General features: G+C 42.6%; 1 protein-coding gene across 2 annotated transcripts in view; it reads right to left on the bottom strand.

The window, feature by feature from the left end:
- The window catches only part of LOC126183629 (protein inturned), a 287,053-nt gene that overhangs the window by 43,348 nt on the left and 224,414 nt on the right, over nucleotides 1-19,291 (bottom strand). For both annotated transcript variants that reach the window (XM_049925752.1, XM_049925751.1), the window contains exon 15: nucleotides 2,928-3,029. In XM_049925752.1, the coding sequence (XP_049781709.1) occupies nucleotides 2,928-3,029 (102 nt within the window). The remainder of the gene's footprint in view (nucleotides 1-2,927; nucleotides 3,030-19,291) is intronic.

Raw genomic sequence — 19,291 nt, 5'->3', positions numbered from 1 at the left:
ATTTAAAATGTTCCTGTATTAAGAGGTGTTGGAGATTAGTATTTAACATTACGTCGACAGTGAGGTCATTAGAGACAGTCAAAGATGAAATAGGACTGGTAGGGTGCCAGAGATCTGGACGCTGAGTAAGGCAGTTAAAATAAAAACAGAATCTGAAATCCCGTTCATTTGTTAGATCTGCTAGCAGAATAATACTTGTGTAAAGTATTTGTTGAGAGATTGAACCTAAAACTGACACCACAAAAGCAAAGCCAGTTCCTTCCTCTAGGAATCCCCAGAAAGCATGTTCCTTACATAAGGTATGATGTAAAGGCCTGTATCTATAACAATAAAAAATATTTGAAATACAGAACACCTCATATTTAAATCCCACTGTGTTATGGTAAGACTGGTTGAATTGTTGAGACCGACAGGATTGTTCCATTCTATATGTAGCTGAACAACATGCAGATGAATATATAATGCCCAATTTCAATGGGTGCTTCACAATATGGGCCATGTGGATCCTCCCTTCCTCCACCAGCTTCTCTGTTACAAAGGAGTGTCCCCTTCATCACCCAGTACCACCCCGGATTGGAAAACTGAACCACATCCTACAAGAGGGCCTGAAATGAGGGATATCCTACCCGAAATACTTCCCACCCCCCCTAAAGTGATGTTCCATCAGCCACCCAACCTTCATAACATCCCAGTCCATCCCTACGCCACTGTCAGCCCCAGTCTCTTACCACGGGGATCATACCCCTGTGGAAGACTCAAGTGCAAGACATGCCCAATCCATCCATCCAGACCGGTCACAGGCTTATCCTACCCCATTAGGGTCCGGGCCAGCTGTGGAAGCAGCCATGTCATATGCCAGTTCAGCTGCGATCACTGCACAATTTTTTTATATTGGTATGACTACCAACCACCTGTCCACCAGGATGATCAACATCATTATCAGTATAAGTATCAGTATCAGTATCAGTATCATCATCATCATCATCATCATCATCATCATGTGTTCTGCCCATATGTAGGTTTTCCTATGGTAACTCTCCATGCTCTTTTGTCTTCTGACATCGTCTTCAAATCTTCAAGTGGCTAAGAGCGAAGTGCACTACCAGGTGGCACAAAATGCAGCTGAAAGTAACATGCTTGATTACAATTGGTGCTTCACAACACCAGCCATCTGTATCCTCCCCTCCACCATTAGCTTTTCTGAACTGGGCAGATGGGAGTTATTCTTATAACATACCTTCCACTCCCAAAATTATCCTGGTCTCAGATTATGATAACCTACTGCCCCACATCCTCCATCCAACAGTTTCCACCCCATCTGTCCTTCACCTCCTCCCAATTCACACTTCCTCACTGTCACTGTGTGCCACAATCTGTCAATGCACTCACCCTTCCTTTCTCCTTTCTGCTCCACCCCCCCCCCCCCAAACACCCTGCTGATGCTGCACCTGGGAGCCTTGTCCCTTCTATTCCCTGCATGCCCTGCCAGACAGTGTTCTTCTATCTCGCCGCCCACCCGTACGCTACTATCTCTCCCCCTTCCCCACCCATTCTGGACTGCTGCTTTCATTCAACATAACCATTACAGTCTGGCCCAAATGACCTGAGATAGCAGTCGTGTGCATGAGTTGTGCCTGCTGTGTGAATGTGTGTGTGTTTTCTTTTCTTTTCTGAAGAAGGTTTTTGGCCGAAAGCTCAGTGGTAAGTCTTTTTATTGTGCCTGTCTGTAATTCAATGTCTCTCTCATCATGGCAAAAGACTAGATCCACCAAATTAGCACCCATGTCATTAACACACAGTCCACACACAGACATCTGGTAGATATTTTAAGTTTGAATGTAATAAGAAATCTTGAATGAAATGGCCTCTTCCTGGCAATGAGCATACGTTCTGGAATTATTTAATGTGTGAAACCAAATGCCATGGATTCTGCAATGCTTTTCTTTGAGTAACATAATGTAATGAGTTTCATTTACCTAAATAGTTCACAGATCTTTTGAGTGACTATTAGCTGGGGTAGTACAAGTTAACAATCATTAATGAAGTTCATGTGAACAGTACATGATTATATTGCATTTAGGTGATCTTAAAGATAAGATACATGAAAGTTCACATTATGCAATGGATGTTTTGACAAAAGTTAATATAACAATCAAGCTGAAACACATAAGAGAGGGCCATTACATCATACTACATTAAATATATGCATAAGAAATAAACGTTGGATTCATAATCAGATTGAGAATTCCTTTATATACAGAAGAACACCATAAATCATAGTGGAGGGAGGATGATAAAGCAAGATCAGGGGACAATCAGCAGTCTTTACAGGAAGTAACCTACTGTATTGGGTTAGTATGAACCTGGCAGTAGAGAAGTCAAAATAGAGTACACAGGGCAGAATAATGTGGCAGAACAAATGAAAGTAATGGCTGGTTACGAAGACTTCATTATAGGAAAAGATTGGTATACACAGTTTGAAGAAGGCAGTTAGAACAATGCACTGTGAGAAAAACAATGCACAGAGCTCAAGAAGTCTAAGCATGAAATCATTACCCCTCCCCTGAACACTTGCACACATAGTGGAAGACACAAATTCTTCTGACATTTTCCAGAATATGCTTTTAATCAATTGTATATATGTGGCCCATGAGGGCAATGGATGACATATTGACTACCCATCTAGAAAATATAATCTGTGAATGAACCCCAGTGCTAAGGTATTTCTGGTATCTAATACTGTATACAATTAATAAATTTTTCTTTATAACATTTTTGCCAAGCTGTTCACAACCACTGTATGAAAAACAAAACAGGAAATTATAATCACTGAGATAAATAAGCAAACAGTTTTATAGTTCATAAGAAAAGATTAACTTAGCATTCAACTACAACTTTTCACTTAGAGAGAATAATAGATATCTTACCATTTGGAAGCAACTAAAGAAATGCCAGTCTTCTGGATGGAATGTAGTACTTCCTGGGCCATTTCCACATAGCACACATCTGGGCCTGTTTTTTCCATTGCCCTGAAAAAAAATTGTTTGTTTTGAGATCAACTTTATGTTGTCGGAACATGAAAAGAAAACAAAAAACCAGCCTCAGTTGTAACCCTGGAGAATGTGGACCAAGTGTGAAACATATTGAGTGAGGAACCCAATACATCAACAAGACATGCAGCACAGAAAATCTGGATGCTATAGCAATCTCTCCAGAGGATAATGAAAGAGATAATTAGGCTTTTCCCTTACAAAATTCAATTGCGTCAATCTTTGAAAGACAGGGATGTGGAGTGGGAATACTCTCTTATAAATGACACCACTGAGGCCTCTGGATATGGGACAGCAGAAAAGGATCAGGTCTGGTTAGATCAGGTCTGGTTAAGAGATTTCCACATGTACATCAACCAACAGAACTGGTGGCACTGGGATACTATGAATCCACAATTTCAAGCTGCTGTGTCATTTCATCCACAAAAAATCACTGCCATAAATGATGCACAATGCGTTATTGAATCCATTTTTATTGAGTGAACTGTCACAGCAGACAAATATAGACAGTTACTGGAACACAAATTTGTACCAGATGCACACTACTGCCAAATACTCCAAAACTTCTCGTTCATGCTGCACTGAGCATGTCCGCACCATACTGCAGACATCTTCAGTTTCCTTTCGGCGATGTTCAGAGATCGGACTGTTGCACTGGACACCTTAGCATTCACTGGACATGGTCTGGAATACCCTCCTATAGTCCCAATCGCAACCTGAGTGATTATTTCATATGGGTTTATCTAAAGGTCTGAGTCTATACAAAGATGCACTTACAATAGTCCAGTATCTTCATACTGTAATTTCCAGAGAGAATCGTGTGGGTGAAAATGATGTTCTTCAGAAAGCCACCACAGAATTCAGTTCAAGGCTCTACACACTCAATGCTGCAGAAGGAAAACATTTTGAAAATATTCTGTATAAAATTTCACATTGCCTGTTATCACATAAATATGATGAAAAGAAGCTGCCACCCCATATTATGTCATAGTAGACAAACAAGTCCAAGTTATTGACTTAAAATGGTTTCAAATCAAAACTGAAGAGTTTCCTCATGGGTAACTCTTCCTATTCTTTTGAGGAGTTTCTTGAGAAATTAAGCTGATTCTTACATTACATTGTTGATTGTGTTTACTTAAACTTATGGCTTGGGTTCATAAACATTTTATTTTGCCTGTTATTACTTTTATGTTGTAATTTCATGTACTTATATGTTCCATCACATTGGTGATTTGCTCCTCAATTTGGTCCTATGGAACTAGATGTGTAAATAAATAAATAAAATAAGGTAAAAATAATCTTGTCTCTCTCTCTCTCTCTCTCAGAAGCTTTAAGTCCAGCCACTGCACAAAGCCACTGCACAAACAAGCAACAATGTAGGATGTGAAAGTTTACAGAGGGAGTGGTATCTTCCTTTGAGCTTTTGTGACTGTGTGCCTGCTCGTTGTCTAGCAGTAAATACTGTGCAAAGTAAACTTGAAGTTGAGCGTTCAAGCCTACACTTTTTTCATTCTCTTAAACTGCATTTCGGGTGAGTATCAGTCTCATAGAAGTAGAGAAACTATTTTTTTCACTTTCTGGCCTGCAAGTAACTGAAAAACTCCAATAACATTTTAATGGCTGACTGTCCAGTTCAGCACATTTTCTGATCTGGAGTTTGGCTCTGGACCACTGGGGTTTCCGGGTGACAGTAAATGGTATTTTCCTAGAAGACTGTAAAGCATTGTACCTTGCACCTATGACCTACACATGTTGTTGCACTCACTTTGGCAAGCATAAAATTATTTATTATTATTATAGTGTGAGTTTCACAGGGAACATCCTGCAGTAACAGCAGTGGTATGAGCATTGCTTATGCTGCATATGACTTGAGGTATATTTGAAATCTTTGTTGTAATTTACCTGCATAAAATGAAAGGTTGGTGCATAACTTCATAGCATTTTTGTTTGGCACATTGATGCACAGGTTGCTGTTGAGTCTATTTATCGTAGTTATTATTTGTCATTTGATGTTTTCATATAGTTCTTGTGGTTATGTACTGAATTTAAATATCTGATGGTTAGGACTATTGATTAAGTGTTGGACAATGGAGGGCAAATTGTAAAAGTCTATGTTTGTAACAAGTTGTTTGCTTTGAATTTAATAGAGGGGTGAAGGCAACAGAATCAGCTCAAAACGTATGTGCCATATATGGGACGAGTTCCATCAGAGAAATTATGACTGAAAATAGTTTTCTTGTTTCCAGGAGGATCATTTTGTCACAACTACCTCTCCACATTCAGTAAAAGATACACATTTGGATGATGAACATTTACATGGCTTAATCCATGAAGGTCCACTGTTACTGATGACTGGAAAATTTCATGAAATGTGATTTTTTAAATGTTGTGTGGCAAATGCATTGAATAAACAATGTCCATAGTTCAGGTGCTGAGATATTGCATGCTCTAATTCAAAGCAACAGAAATCAGTTGGTGTCCACAGGTACCGTTTTGATTGAATGTTATTAATTGATAATTATGCATTTTTATCCAGTATCACTTCTGGTGATGACATATAGTGTTAACCTAATAAAAAGAAATGGATGGTTGATTATTGCTATCAAAAAACATCTACTTAAGTGAAGGTCAGTCTGAGTCAATGAAAGATCAAGTTATGCACCTGGTGACACACAAAAAGAGTGTTATATCCGGTCTGTGACTTAGGAAGCAGTAAAAAACCGAAAACGGAAACCAGCAGCAATGGGAACGAAAGTCATAAAATTGGAGAAACTAAAAGCAGAAGGAAGGCTTAAAAATTCACTACAGAAGGGGGTTGGTTGTCCCAAAAATAAAAACTTCAAATGACTGACGTCATTTCACTGGCACGAATGAACTCTAGAACGCGATCGGCCGATCGCGTGTCATCTGCTAAAATTGACGATATATCAGGCGACAGCTGTAGACGGGCGCGTAATGGAGTAAAATAGGGGCACTCAATTAAAAGGTGTCTTACCGTCCACAACTAAGAGCAGTGGGGACAGAGTGGGGGAGGATCACCGCTTAAAAGATGTCGATGGCTAAAAAGACAGTGCCCTATCCGGAGTCTAGTTAAAATTACCTCCTCCCGACGACGCGTTCGGGAGGAAGAGGTCCAAGCACAAGGAAGAGTTTTTACGACCCCCAATTTATTTTGAGGAAGTGTCGACCAGTGCGCGCGCCATAAATGAACAACACGACGACATAAAACGCTCCGGAGATCGGCGACGAGAATCGATTGAATTGCTGACCAAAGAAGAGAGACTGCAGCCTTGGCTGCAATATCGGCCGCCTCATTTCTGCAGATACCAATGTGTCCCGGGAGCCAGAGGAACGCCACCGAGACGCCCCCCAGGTGGAGCAAGCGCAGACAGTCCTGAATCCGGTGGACCAGAGGGTGCACAGGGTAAAGAGCTTGGAGACTGAGGAGAGAGCTGAGAGAATAGGAGCAGATAACGTACTGTATCCGCTGATGGCGGCGGATGTAGTGGACAGCCTGGAGAACAGCGTAAAGCTCCGCAGTATAGACCGAACACTGGTCAGGAAGCCGAAAGTGATTTGGGGTGTCGCCAACAACATAGGCACTCCCTACACCTAACGATGTTTTCGAGCCATCGGTGTAAATAAATGTGGCTTCCGTCATTTGTGCACATAGAGCAGCAAATGCCCAATGATAAACAAGTGAAGGGGTACCATCCTTGGGAAATCGACAAAGGTCACGGAGCAGGCAGATCCGGGGACGGAGCCAAGGCGGTGCTGTACCCCAAGTTGTCAATAAGGTTTTAGGAAAGCGGAAGGAAAGAGAATGGAGCAGTTGACAGAAGCGGACTCCCGGTGGTAGTAGGGAGGAGGGGCGGCCTGCATACCCTACATCAAAGAAGGCGTCGAAAAATATGTCATGGGCTGGATTAGCAGGCATGGAAGACAGATGGCTGGCATAACGACTCAGAAGGACTGCTCGCCGATTGGACAGCGGAGGTTCAGCAGTCTCAGCATAAAGGCTTTCCACAGGGCTGGTGTAAAAAGCTCCAGACACTAAACGTAATCCACGGTGGTGGATAGAGTCGAGACGCCGAAGAATAGACGGCCGAGCAGAGGAGTAGACTATGCTTCCATAGTCCAATTTCGAGCACACTAAGGCGTGATAGAGGCGGAGAAGGACCACTCGGTCCGCTCCCCAGGAGGTACCATTCAGGACACGGAGGGTGTTGAGGGATCGCAGTCAGCGAGCCGAAAGATACGAAATGTGGGAGGACCAGCATAGTTTTCTGTCAAACATAAGACCCAAGAATTTAGTGACGTCTGAAAACGGAAGGTTGACAGGTCCTAGATGTAAGGAGGGTGGAAGAAACTCCTTACGTCGCCAAAAATTAACACAAACGGTGTTACTGGGAGAAAAACGGAAGCCGGTTTTGATGCTCCAAGAGTGGAGGCGATCGAGACATCCTTGAAGACGTCGTTCAAGAAGGCTGGCCCGTTGAGAGCTGTAGTAGATCGCAAAATCGTCCACAAAGAGGGAGCCCGAGACATCAGAAAGGAGACAATCCATAACTGGATTGATGGCAATGGCAAACAGTACAACACTCAGCACGGAGCCCTGGGGTACCCCGTTTTCTTGGGAGAAAGTACGGGAGAGAGTAGTGTTCACCCGCACTCTAAATGTGCGCTCTGCCATAAATTCACGAAGAAAAAGGGGCAGCCGACCTCGAAAGCCCCAAGAGAACAGTGTGCAGAGGATTCTTGTCCTCCAACAGGTATCGTATGCTCTCTCCAGATCAAAAAATATTGCTACTGTTTGGCGTTTCCGGAGAAAATTATTCATGATATAAGTGGAGAGAGCAACAAGATGGTCAACTGCAGAACGATGCTTTCGGAATCCGCATTGGGCAGGTGTTAAAAGACTGCGGGATTCCAGCCACCAAGCTTAATTCACCATACGCTCCAAAACCTTACAGACACTACTCGTGAGAGAAATGGGGCAATAGCTAGAGGGGAGATGTTTGTCCTTTCCAGGTTTTGGAATAGGAACGACGACAGCTTCCCGCCATCGTCGGGGAAAAGTACTATTGGTCCAAATTCGATTATAAAGGCGAAGGAGGTAACGCAGACTATGGGTTGATAAATGCAGCAACATTTGGACGTGGATACCATCCGGTCCTGGGGCGGAGGAGCGAGAAGAAGAGAGTGCGTGTTGGAGTTCCCGCATGGAGAATACAGTATTGTAGCTTTCGCGATTTGGAGAGGAGAAAGCAAGAGGTCACGCTTCCGCTGCACGTTTCTTCGGGAGAAACGCTGGCGGGTAATTGGAAGAGCTCGAAATCTCAGCAAAGTGCTGACCCAATGAGTTAGAAATTGCGACGGGGTTCACTAATGTATCATGCGCAACAGTGAGCCCAGAGACCGGGGAGAAACTAGGCGCGCCTGAGAACCGTCGAAGCCGACTCCAAACTTCCGAGAAGGGAGTGAAGGTGTTGAATGAGCTAATAAAGAATTTCCAGCTGGCCTTCTTGCTATCGCGGATGACGCGACGGCATCGTGCACGGAGCTGCTTATAGTAGATACAGTTGGCCAAAGTAGGATGGTGACGGAAAATGCGAAGAGCACGTCGCCTCTCACGTATTGCGTCACGGCATGCCTCGTTCCACCAAGGAACTAGGGGGCGCCGGGGCAATTCGGAGGTGCGTGGTATTGAACGTTCCACAGCTGTAAGAATAACGTCGGTAATATGTGTGACCTCATCGTCGACGCTGGGAAAGCAACGGTCATCGAATGTCGCTAGAGACGAAAAAAGTGTCCAATCGGCTTGGGCAAACTTCCAGCGTCGCGGGCGCATATATGGCAGTTGAGGCTGCAGTCTAAGGACACATGGAAAGTGGTCACTCGAGTGTGTATCATCAAGGGTGACCCATTCGAAGCGCCGAGCTAGCGGAATAGTACCGACCGCAAGGTCCAAATGAGATAAATTTGTCGTGGAGGCAGACAAAAATGTGGGGACCCCAGTGTTGAGGCAAACTAGATCCGCTTGGTGAAAGACGTCTAGCAATAGGGAGCCACGTGGACAAGGATGTGGAGATCCCCAAAGTGGGTGGTGGGCACTGAAGTCCCCCAACCAGCAAATAGGGGGGTGGAAGCTGACCAAGAAGACGAAGGAGATCAGCTCGTGCCATTGGTGTGGACGATGGAATGTATACAGTACAAAGAGAGAACGTGTATCCAGAGAGGGAAAGACGGACGGCGACAGCTTGGAAGGAACTGTTTAAGGGGATTGGGTGATAATGGAGAGTATCATGGAGAAGAATCATGAGTCCTCCATGGGCGGGAGTGCCTTCAACAGAGGGGAGGTCATATCAGACGGACTGAAAATGAGGGAGAACAAAGCGGTCATGGGGACGCAGCTTTGTTTCCTGAAGACAAGATGACCGGCGAGTAGGATCGTAAGAGGATCGACAGTTCATCCCGATTGGCTCGAATGCCGCGGATATTCCAGTGGATAATGGACATAGGGTGAACAGAAATTGAAGGAATGTGACCAAGAGTGCTGTCAACTCAACGACTGCTCAGAGCTTGCGACCGACAGCATGGAGTGGCATTCAGCCGAAGGCAGAAGATCCTGATCCATAGGTTGGTCAGGAGCAGCTCCTGCCACCAGCGATAGGGCCAGTTGACCGGCCACCAGCAGTGCGCCTCGGCGACACAGAAGACGGCCGAGGGCGATTTCCGCCAGGTGGTGCTGTAGATGGGACACGCCTTGGTGGAGAAGGAGAGGAACTGGGTTTCTCTATAGCCTTCTTGGAAGTATGATGTTTAGATGAAGGAGGAACCGATGGTTGTGAAGTTGCGGTACGTAAAAACTCTTCATGAGTATGCTCTTTTTTCGCAGACTTGATGTCTGACTTTTGGGCTCGAGATTTAGCAGAACCCAACGAAAGGTGAACCATAGAGTGGGCAGGCAAAAGTGGTGAGGTTGAACGGGCGATCTTTGCGCTGGCCAATCTGACGACCGTGGCACTAAAGGTGAGGTTGCAAGTCTGCGTGGCCGCCTCCTTTGTTGGCCGAGGAGAGGCAAGGACAGTGCTGTATTTTCCTGTCTGAGGCACGGTGGGCTGTCGACTGGCGAATAATTTTCGAGCAGCAAAGGTCGACACCTTTTCCTTCACTCTGATTTCCTGGATGAGCTTTTCGTCCTTAAAAACGGGGCAATCTCGAGAGGAAGCAGCGTGGTCACCCATACAGTTGATGCAGCGAGGGGATGGAGGTGGACAAGCACCCTCATGGGCATCCTTGCCACACGTAGCACATTTGGCCGGATTGGAACAGGACTGGCTGGTGTGATTGAACCGCTGACATCGATAGCAACGCGTAGGGTTTGGGACGTAAGGGCGAACGGAAATTATCTCATAGCCCGCTTTGATTTTCGATGGGAGTTGAACTTTGTCAAACGTCAAGAAGACAGTGCGGGTTGGAATGATGTTCGTGTCAACCCTTTTCATAACTCTATGAACAGCCGTTACGCCCTGGTCAGACAGGTAGTGCTGAATTTCTTCGTCAGACAATCCATCGAGGGATCGTGTATAAACGACTCCACGCGAGGAATTTAAGGTTCGGTGCGGTTCCACCCGGACAGGGAAGGTGTGGAGCAGAGAAGTACGCAGCAATTATTGTGCCTGGAGGGCACTGTTAGTTTCTAACAACAGGGTGCCATTCCGTAATCGGGAACAAGACTTTACAGGACCTGCAATTGCGTCGACACCTTTCTGAATAATGAAAGGGTTGACCGTGGAGAAGTCGTGACCTTCGTCAGACCAAGAAACAACAAGGAACTGTGGCAACGATGGAAGAACTGTCTGTGGCTGAGACTCAGTGAACTTACGTTTGTGAGCAGACATAGTGGAAGGTGAGGAAACCATTGCGGAAGAATCCCCCATGATTACCGGCGTCTCCGATGGCGCACTCCTCTCTTGTGGGGGCCCTCACTGAGGGCACTCCCACCTTAGGTGATTGTTCACACCTCAGGTCACACCTCCCGAGAAACGGACGGAGGGACCAGTCGGCACTTTCGGAAGGTATCAGCTCGGGTAATCACCCCTCCCTGGGCCTGGCCGTTACCAGGGGGTACGTACGTGTCCTACCTGTCTACCCGGGGCGGGGAATTACGCGTTACCCCGTCACCGGCTACGCATGGAAGTGCGTGGGTCGGCCTTCAGACACGCACAGGGAGGAAAAAAGAGAAAGGGAAAGGAAAGAAGAGGGATCTCAAACGCCGCAGCGGAGAAAAGGGTAAAGAGAAGAGGAAAGGAAAAGAAAAGGACAGAGGAAGGACGAAGAGTTGCAAGTGTAGAAAGCAAGGAAATTGGAACAGTTTCGAGCATCCGTCTCCGGACGTAGGCACAAACCATACTCCCAGATGGGGAGAAAGGGAAGCAAAGAGCCAGAGGTGAGGGGAGAATGCGGAAAGGGAAGGTATGCAGCCCGGAAAGGAAGGAAGGCCACATTAGCTCGGGGTCCTGTGCTCGCCACGCACGTATCCACAAAAAGAGTTGTGGACCCCCTGGGGGGAGTTTGCATCAAGTATTGATGTTTCATGACAACACCCACTACACTCTGCATATTAGACAACTGAAGACAGCCAGGAGCTTGGTTTGGAGGTCAACCCTCACTGCACTTGTTCTTCTGATTTTGTGCCCTCCTTGTCACAGAAGTAACTAAAGTTAAGTGCTGTCGAGCTTGGCTAGCACTTGTGTGTGTCACTGTGCAGTCTAGCAAGTGCTGTTGGCAAGTGGGATGCACTCAGCTCTTGTGAGGCAAGTTGAGCAACTACTTGACTGACATAGTGCCTCCAAATCTGACAACGGCCGGGAGAGTAGTGTGCTGCCCACATGCCCCTCCATATTCTCATCCAGTGACGCATGTACGCTGAGGATGACACAGCAGCTGGTCAGTACAATTGGGCCCTCCAAGACCTGTTCGGATGGAGTTTAGTTTAGCTTAGTTTAAATCATTACCTTTATTGCTTTATTGCTCCTTACTGAAAGACCATTACTAAAATTTACTTGTAGGTGGAAATGTGCTTCCAATTTGACTTAACAACATCTTTAACTCCAAGCTGGTAGATTTCTACTGGCATACAATCAAATAATTGTGAAACTGTTGTAGATAATGTGAAAGAATACATTCTTGATGATTTATTTCTCTCTTATGATTATCTGCTATGTTTAATAAACAAACAAAAAATTCTATAAGATATGCACAGCGCTAATGACGAAAGTCAAAAAGTATTCATAACACAAATCTTCCCAAAACATCACGAATTATAATACATGAAAGTAGCATTTCAGGACTTCCACAAATGTATGGAAATCTGGCACTGTTTGTAGACCCATAAAGAAACTCAGTTCACGGATTATTAAATGCCACACTTTACTCAGTCAAACTGTGTATCTACAAAAACTAAAAATTATATTGATAGAAATAGAAAAATGCAGGCATTAGTGTCCAATTCAGTAATTTTGTAAGTATTTCACCACAAAGTCTTATGATGGAGAAGTTTTTAAAAAATCAAACATTGGGAATTCCAGGTTGGAATATCAACAACATAGGAACATATGATTGTTACTCACCATAAAGATGACATGTTGAGTTGCAGACAGCACAAAGAAAAGACATTTATACATTATCTTTCAGCCAAAGCCTTCATCAGGAAAGGAAAAACACATACACACATTCATTCACACAAGCAAGCACACTTCATGCACACATGGCCACAAACCACAAGCTGCTGGAGATGGCGCTCATTGAGATGTGCTTTGCTTGCTTTTGTGTGTGTGTGTGTGTGTGTGTGTGTGTGTGTGTGTGTGTGTGTGTTTTCTTTTTTTCTCCTTTTATGACGAAGGCTTTGGCCAAAAGCCAATGTTGTTGTTGTTGTGGTCTTCAGTCCTGAGACTGGTTTGATGCAGCTCTCCATGCTACCCTATCCTGTGCAAGTTTCTTCATCTCCCAGTACCTACTGCAACCTACATCCTTCTGAATCTGCTTAGTGTATTCATATCTTGGTCTCCCTCTTCGATTTTTACCCTCCACGCTGCCCTCCAATGCTAAATTTGTGATCCCTTGATGCCTCAGAACATGTCCTACCAACCAGTCTCTTCTTCTCGTCAAGTTGTGCCACAAACTCCTCTTCTCCCCAATTCTATTCAATACCTCCTCATTAGTTATGTGATCTACCCATCTAATCTTCAGCATTCTTCTGTAGCACCACATTTCGAAAGCTTCTATTCTCTTCCTGTCCAAACTATTTATCGTCCATGTTTCACTTCCATACATGGCTACACTCCATACAAATACTTTCAGAAACAACTTCCTGACACTTAAATCTATACTCGATGTTAACAAATTTCTCTTCTTCAGAAACGCTTTCCTTGCCATTGCCAGTCTACATTTGATATCTTCTCTACTTCAACCATCATCAGTTATTTTGCTCCCCAAATAGCAAAACTCCTTTACTACTTTAAGTGTCTCGTTTCCTAATCTAATACCCTCAACATCACCCGACTTAATTTTACTACATTCCATTATCCTCATTTTGCTTTTGTTGATGTTCATCTTATATCCTCCTTTCAAGACACTGTGCATTCCGTTCAACTGCTCTTCCAAGTCCTTTGCTGTCTCTGACAGAATTACAATGTCATCGGCGAACCTCAAAGTTTTTATTTCTTATCCATGGATTTTAATACCTACTCCAAACTTTTCTTTTGTTTCCTTTACTGTTTGCTCAATATACAGATTGAATAACATTGGGGAGAGGCTACAACCCTGTCTCACTCCCTTCCCAACCACTGCTTCCATTTCATGCCCCTCGACTCTTATAACAGCCATCTGGTTTCTGTGCAAATTGTAAATAACCTTTCGCTCCCTGTATTTTACACCTGCCACCTTAAGAATTTGAAAGAGAGTGCTCCAGTCAACACTGTCAAAAGCTTTCTGTAAGTCTAAAAATGCTAGAAACGTAGGTTTGCCTTTCCTTAATCTTTCTTCTAAGGTAAGTCGTAAGGTCAGTATTGCCTCACGTGTTCCAATATTTCTACGGAATCCAAACTGATCTTCCCCGATGTCGGCCTCTACCAGTTTTTCCATTCGTCTGTAAAGAATTCGTGTAAGTATTTTGCAGCTGTGACTTATTAAACTGATAGTTCGGTAATTTTCACATCTGTCAACACCTGCTTTCTTTGGGATTGGAATTATTATATTCTTCTTTAAGTCAGAGGGTACTTCGCCTGTCTCATACATCTTCCTCACCAGATGGTAGAGTTTTGTCAGGACTGGCTCTCCCAAGGCTGTCAGTAGTTCTAATGGAATGTTGTCTACTCCCGGAGCCTTGTTCCGGCTCATGTCTTTCAGTTCTCTGTCAAACTCTTCACGCAGTATCGTATCTCCCATTACATCTTCATCTACATTCTCTTCCATTTCTGTAATATTGTCCTCAAGTATATCACCCTTGTATAGACCCTCTATATACTCCTTCCATCTTTCTGCTTTCCCTTCTTTGGTTAGAACTGGGTTTCCATCTGAGCTCTTGATATTCATACAAAAGGTTCTCTTTTCTCCAAAGGTCTCTTTAATTTTCCCGTAGGCACTATCTATCTTACCCCTAGTGAGATAAGCCTCTACATCCTTACATTTGTCCTGTAGCCATCCCTGCTTAGCCAATTCACACTTCCTGTCGATCTCATTTTTGAGACGTTTGTATTCCTTTTTGCCTACTTCATTTACTGCATTTTTATATTTTCTCCTTTCATCAATTAAATTCAATATTTCTTCTGTTACTCAAGGATTTCTACTAGGCCTCGCCTTTTTACCTACTTGATCCTCTGCTGCCTTCACTACATCATCCCTCAGAGCTACCAATTCTTCTTCTACTGTACTTCTTTCCCCCACTGCTGTCAATTGTTCCCTTATGCTCTACCTGAAACTCTGTACAACCTCTGGTTTAGTCAGTTTATCCAGGTCCCATCTCCTTAAATTCCGACCTTTTTGCAGTTTCTTCAATTTTAATCTTCAGTTCATAACCAATAGATTGTGGTCAGAGTCCACATCTGCCCCTGGAAATGTCTTACAATTTAAAACCTGGTTCCTAAATCTCTGTCTTACCATTATATAATCTATCTGATACCTTTTAGTATCTCCGGAATTCTTCCATGTATACAACCTTCTTTTATGATTCTTGAACCAAGTGTTAGCTATGATTAAGTTATGCTCTGTGCAAAATTCTACCAGATGGCTTCCTCATTCATTTCTTACCCCCAATCCATATTCACCTACTACGTTTCCTTCTCTCCCTTTTCCTACTGCCGAATTCCAGTCACCCATGACTATTAAATTTTCGTCTCCCTTCACAATCTGAATTATTTCTTTTATTTCATCATACATTTCTGCAATTTCTTTGTCATCTGCAGAGCTAGTTGGCATATAAACTTGTACTACTGTAGTAGGTGTGTGCTTCGTATCTATCTTGGCCACAATAATGCATTCACTATGCTGTTTGTAGTAGCTTACCCGCATTCCTATTTTCCTATTCATTATTAAACCTATTCCTGCATTACCCCTATTTGATTTTGTATTTATAACCCTGTATTCACCTGACCAAAAGTCTTGTTCCTCCTGCCACTGAACTGCACTAATTCCCACTATATCTGACTTTAACCTATCCATTTCCCTTTTTAAATTTTCTAAACTATCTGCTCGATTAAGGGATCTGACATTCCACGCTCCGATCCGTAGAATGCCCGTTTTCTTTCTCCTGATAACAACGTCCTCTTGAGTAGTCCCCGCCCGGAGATCCGAATGGGGGACTATTTTACCTCTGGAATATTTTACCCAAGAGGACGCCATCATCATTTAACCATACAGTAAAGCTGCATGCCCTTGGGAAAAATTATCGCTGTGGTTTCCCCTTGCTTTCAGCCGTTCGCAGTACCAGCACAGCAAGGCTGTTTTGGTTATTGTTACAAGGCCAGATCAGTCAATCATCCAGACTGTTGCCCCTGCAACTACTGAAAAGGCTGCTGCCCCCCTCTTCAGGAATGTGTAAGTGTCTTTTCATAGTGCCTGTCTGCAACTCAACATGTCAGCTTTACAGTGAATAGTAATCTATCTTTTTCTTATATTGTAGCAGTTTTCTCAAGATTTCCTTACTGATTTTTGATCCAACTGCGTGGAGGCCATTCTGAAAAGAGATAAAAGGCTGACATAGTGCAGCAGACCTTCAGTAAGAATGTAACAAAATAGCTAAGGCAGGCATTGCTTCACAAAGTAACCACATTACCACTTGGCTAGCAAAGTACTGCTGCATTCACCTCTCTCTCATTGCCATTGTGAAGACTAAGACAGATAATTCACAACATAAAAGACAGGATTAGTTGTAGCTTCAGTGTGGAATGACCTTCCTCGACTCAAAAAGTTAAATTTGCTAATTTGATGTCATACATTAAGTGAGATTCTTTTAGGACATTTAACCAAAATTACAAGAAAATATCTAGTGAAGTTGGCTGGATAATTTTGCACCACTCCTGGAAGTTCATCAATGATCACAGAATTGTAAAACATTTTCTGTGATAATGCCAAGTCCATTTACAGTACACACAGAAAGAATACATTTCTACAATCAATCTGGTTTTTGAGTGTCACACTCGAGGAGCATAGCTTGTACTTCAGAGATGTAATGCACACAGCTGGCAACTTGTTTGAGGGCCAAAATAATAGGCCAATGAGTTTTATTACCATTATTGTAACTAGGGTTAGGGGCTAAAGCATAGTTACAAATAATATTCAGATAATAAAACCTGAACACACTTAATTAAGAGCAAGGGAAATTATGTAGGCAGCTGCTCTCTCTACAGTGGCTGTCATGATTATCATGATTTTTCTGTCTTAAGTGTCCAGCAAATAGAAGAGCTCATTCTCTAGACGCAATCTGCTATTTTGTTTCAGCTATTTTGGTTATACTGTAAACATTATGAGCAGATAACAATTTTTGAGCTTTTGATTATTATAGACCTAAAACCAGTCCTTAAAATTTTTTTCATTGGCGCTATGCCCAAGACAAAGACACAAATGAAGAGGCAATACAGCACTTATAGCATAACACCAATATATCCACAGATAAATTTCAAGCTATGAATAATAACATACAACTCTTAGTCAAGAAAGTGGATTGTGCAAGGAAACCATGTGCAGTAACTGAGAAAGGGGCCTCAAAAAATCATTATGAAGTGAAACCAATGCATGTGTGCAGGGGAATTTCAATTCCACCTTCCATTAAAATGAAGGGAGAAACATTGGGCATTAGAACATGGAAAAAGGAACACAAAATGCTGACAATAATGTCTAGAATATGCCTTCCTTATGCATAACTGCCGTTCAATCTGTAGTAATCACAAGAACAAAAAGCATCATCTACTCAGAATGTTTACATTATAATCACTGCTTTGCCCATAAAAGTGAGACGCATCTGATGACGAGCTTTCTAATTTGCTGTACACTTATGACATGAAGAAACCAAAGTAAACAAATGAGGTTCGGCAAGCTGAACAGGTGGCACAGTTTCTATGTAGCATCTCACAGTTTGCTCTTAATGCAGTTCCTTATTATTTTATTCTAATGCCACTAAGCTGACAGAATATTCATATATAAATTATCAAGATTAAATTGTAAGAACAGACTGCTATATTAAGAAATATTCTACTTGTGACTGGACATGACTTAGTCAGTGACATTACCCCCTTCCTCCCAGCTCTTGAAAGGATGAAATATAGTGTAGTGAGGTGTTTTTCTTTCAAGAAAATGATTTAAAAGTTGGTATTAATGCAGGTTTTTAATAGGGTCACAAATGGAACTTTTTTTATTTATGGCTACTTAAAAGTCACTATTTGTCTTCCAAAATATTACAGTGCTTAGTTTTACATTCACTGAGTTCTACAGCAGAAGTCCCTCTGCCATTGGCCTAACCCTTGCCAGTTCTTATTATTTCCTAGGAAGGTTTTTTGTTTTTTGAGAAAATATTAGATTGGTCGATGTGTCATATCTGCAAATGTTCTTACAATTAATGGTATAACACTAGTTTCAATGAAACTGTATATAGGGTCTCATTCTTTACATAGTTATAAAAAGTGCACCGAATGATGGTCTGTGCATTGGGTTCACAGCTAAGATATTTTTGCATTTTCAACAGCAAGGTTTCCTAAAACAAAGGTTACAATAGGAAGGCATCTATTGCTGTGCTCTGACATGTAAGAAGAGTGAGAAGAAAAGAAATCTGCAAGATTTAAATACCAAATCCTACAGCATGGGCAGCACAGAAAGTAGAATGGGTTATAAAATTCATTCTTACGTATTTAATGAAAAAAGGAAAACCCTGCAGAATCATGAATCTAATCTGCTGGTGACTTACATTCCCTGCCTAACATCAAATGACCTTCATTTCTAAACTTCCTCTGTTACCATTTCCAATGTCCTGAAGTCCACTGTCCTAAAAGGAATCTCTTTTTGAGATATGATTGTGGATAACATCATGTTTACTTTCTCATTCTATCTATTTAATGAAAGGTCCTTTTTTTACACTTGGCTTTCACTTTTAGAAACACACTGTATTATGAAGTTCAGCTGATTCTGGTAAGTATTATTCTTTCACATATACTTATTGAAATATGTACCGTATTTACTCGAATCTCAGCCGCACTTTTTTTCCAGTTTTTCTAATCCAAAAAACTGTCTGCGACTTAGAATCGAGTGCAAAGCAAGCGGAAGTTCTGAAAAATGTTGGTAGGTGCCGCTACAACTAACTTCTGCCGTCGAATATATTTAGCGCTACACAGGCATGCTTTGTAGGCACAAAGATAAATACTGGCGCCAAAACTCTGCGTCAGTAAATAAATTAAAAAAAAATGTGGAAGACGAGCTTTTTTCTCCACCCCGAGTTTCGACCACTGTATTTACATACATTATCCAACGAAGTAAATACAAATTCCGTATTGTTTATCTTCGAATGTAGCAGAATTTCAGTGTACTACGAAAATCCGACTGGCAAGACTGTTTAGGATGTTTGTCAATATGGCCAACTCTACGTTCTGAATTTTTTCCTACCTGTGAGAAGAGATAGTTGCTAATAGGAACCTGATGAAATGTGAATCACATGCAGTATTCTCTTCACCATAAGAATAATACGATATAAA

This window comes from Schistocerca cancellata, chromosome 4, assembly GCF_023864275.1.
Source record: "Schistocerca cancellata isolate TAMUIC-IGC-003103 chromosome 4, iqSchCanc2.1, whole genome shotgun sequence".
Lineage (NCBI taxonomy): Eukaryota > Metazoa > Arthropoda > Insecta > Orthoptera > Acrididae > Schistocerca > Schistocerca cancellata.
The sequence above is the reverse complement of the archived record's forward strand: the minus strand, read 5'-3'. Positions and strand labels throughout refer to the sequence as shown.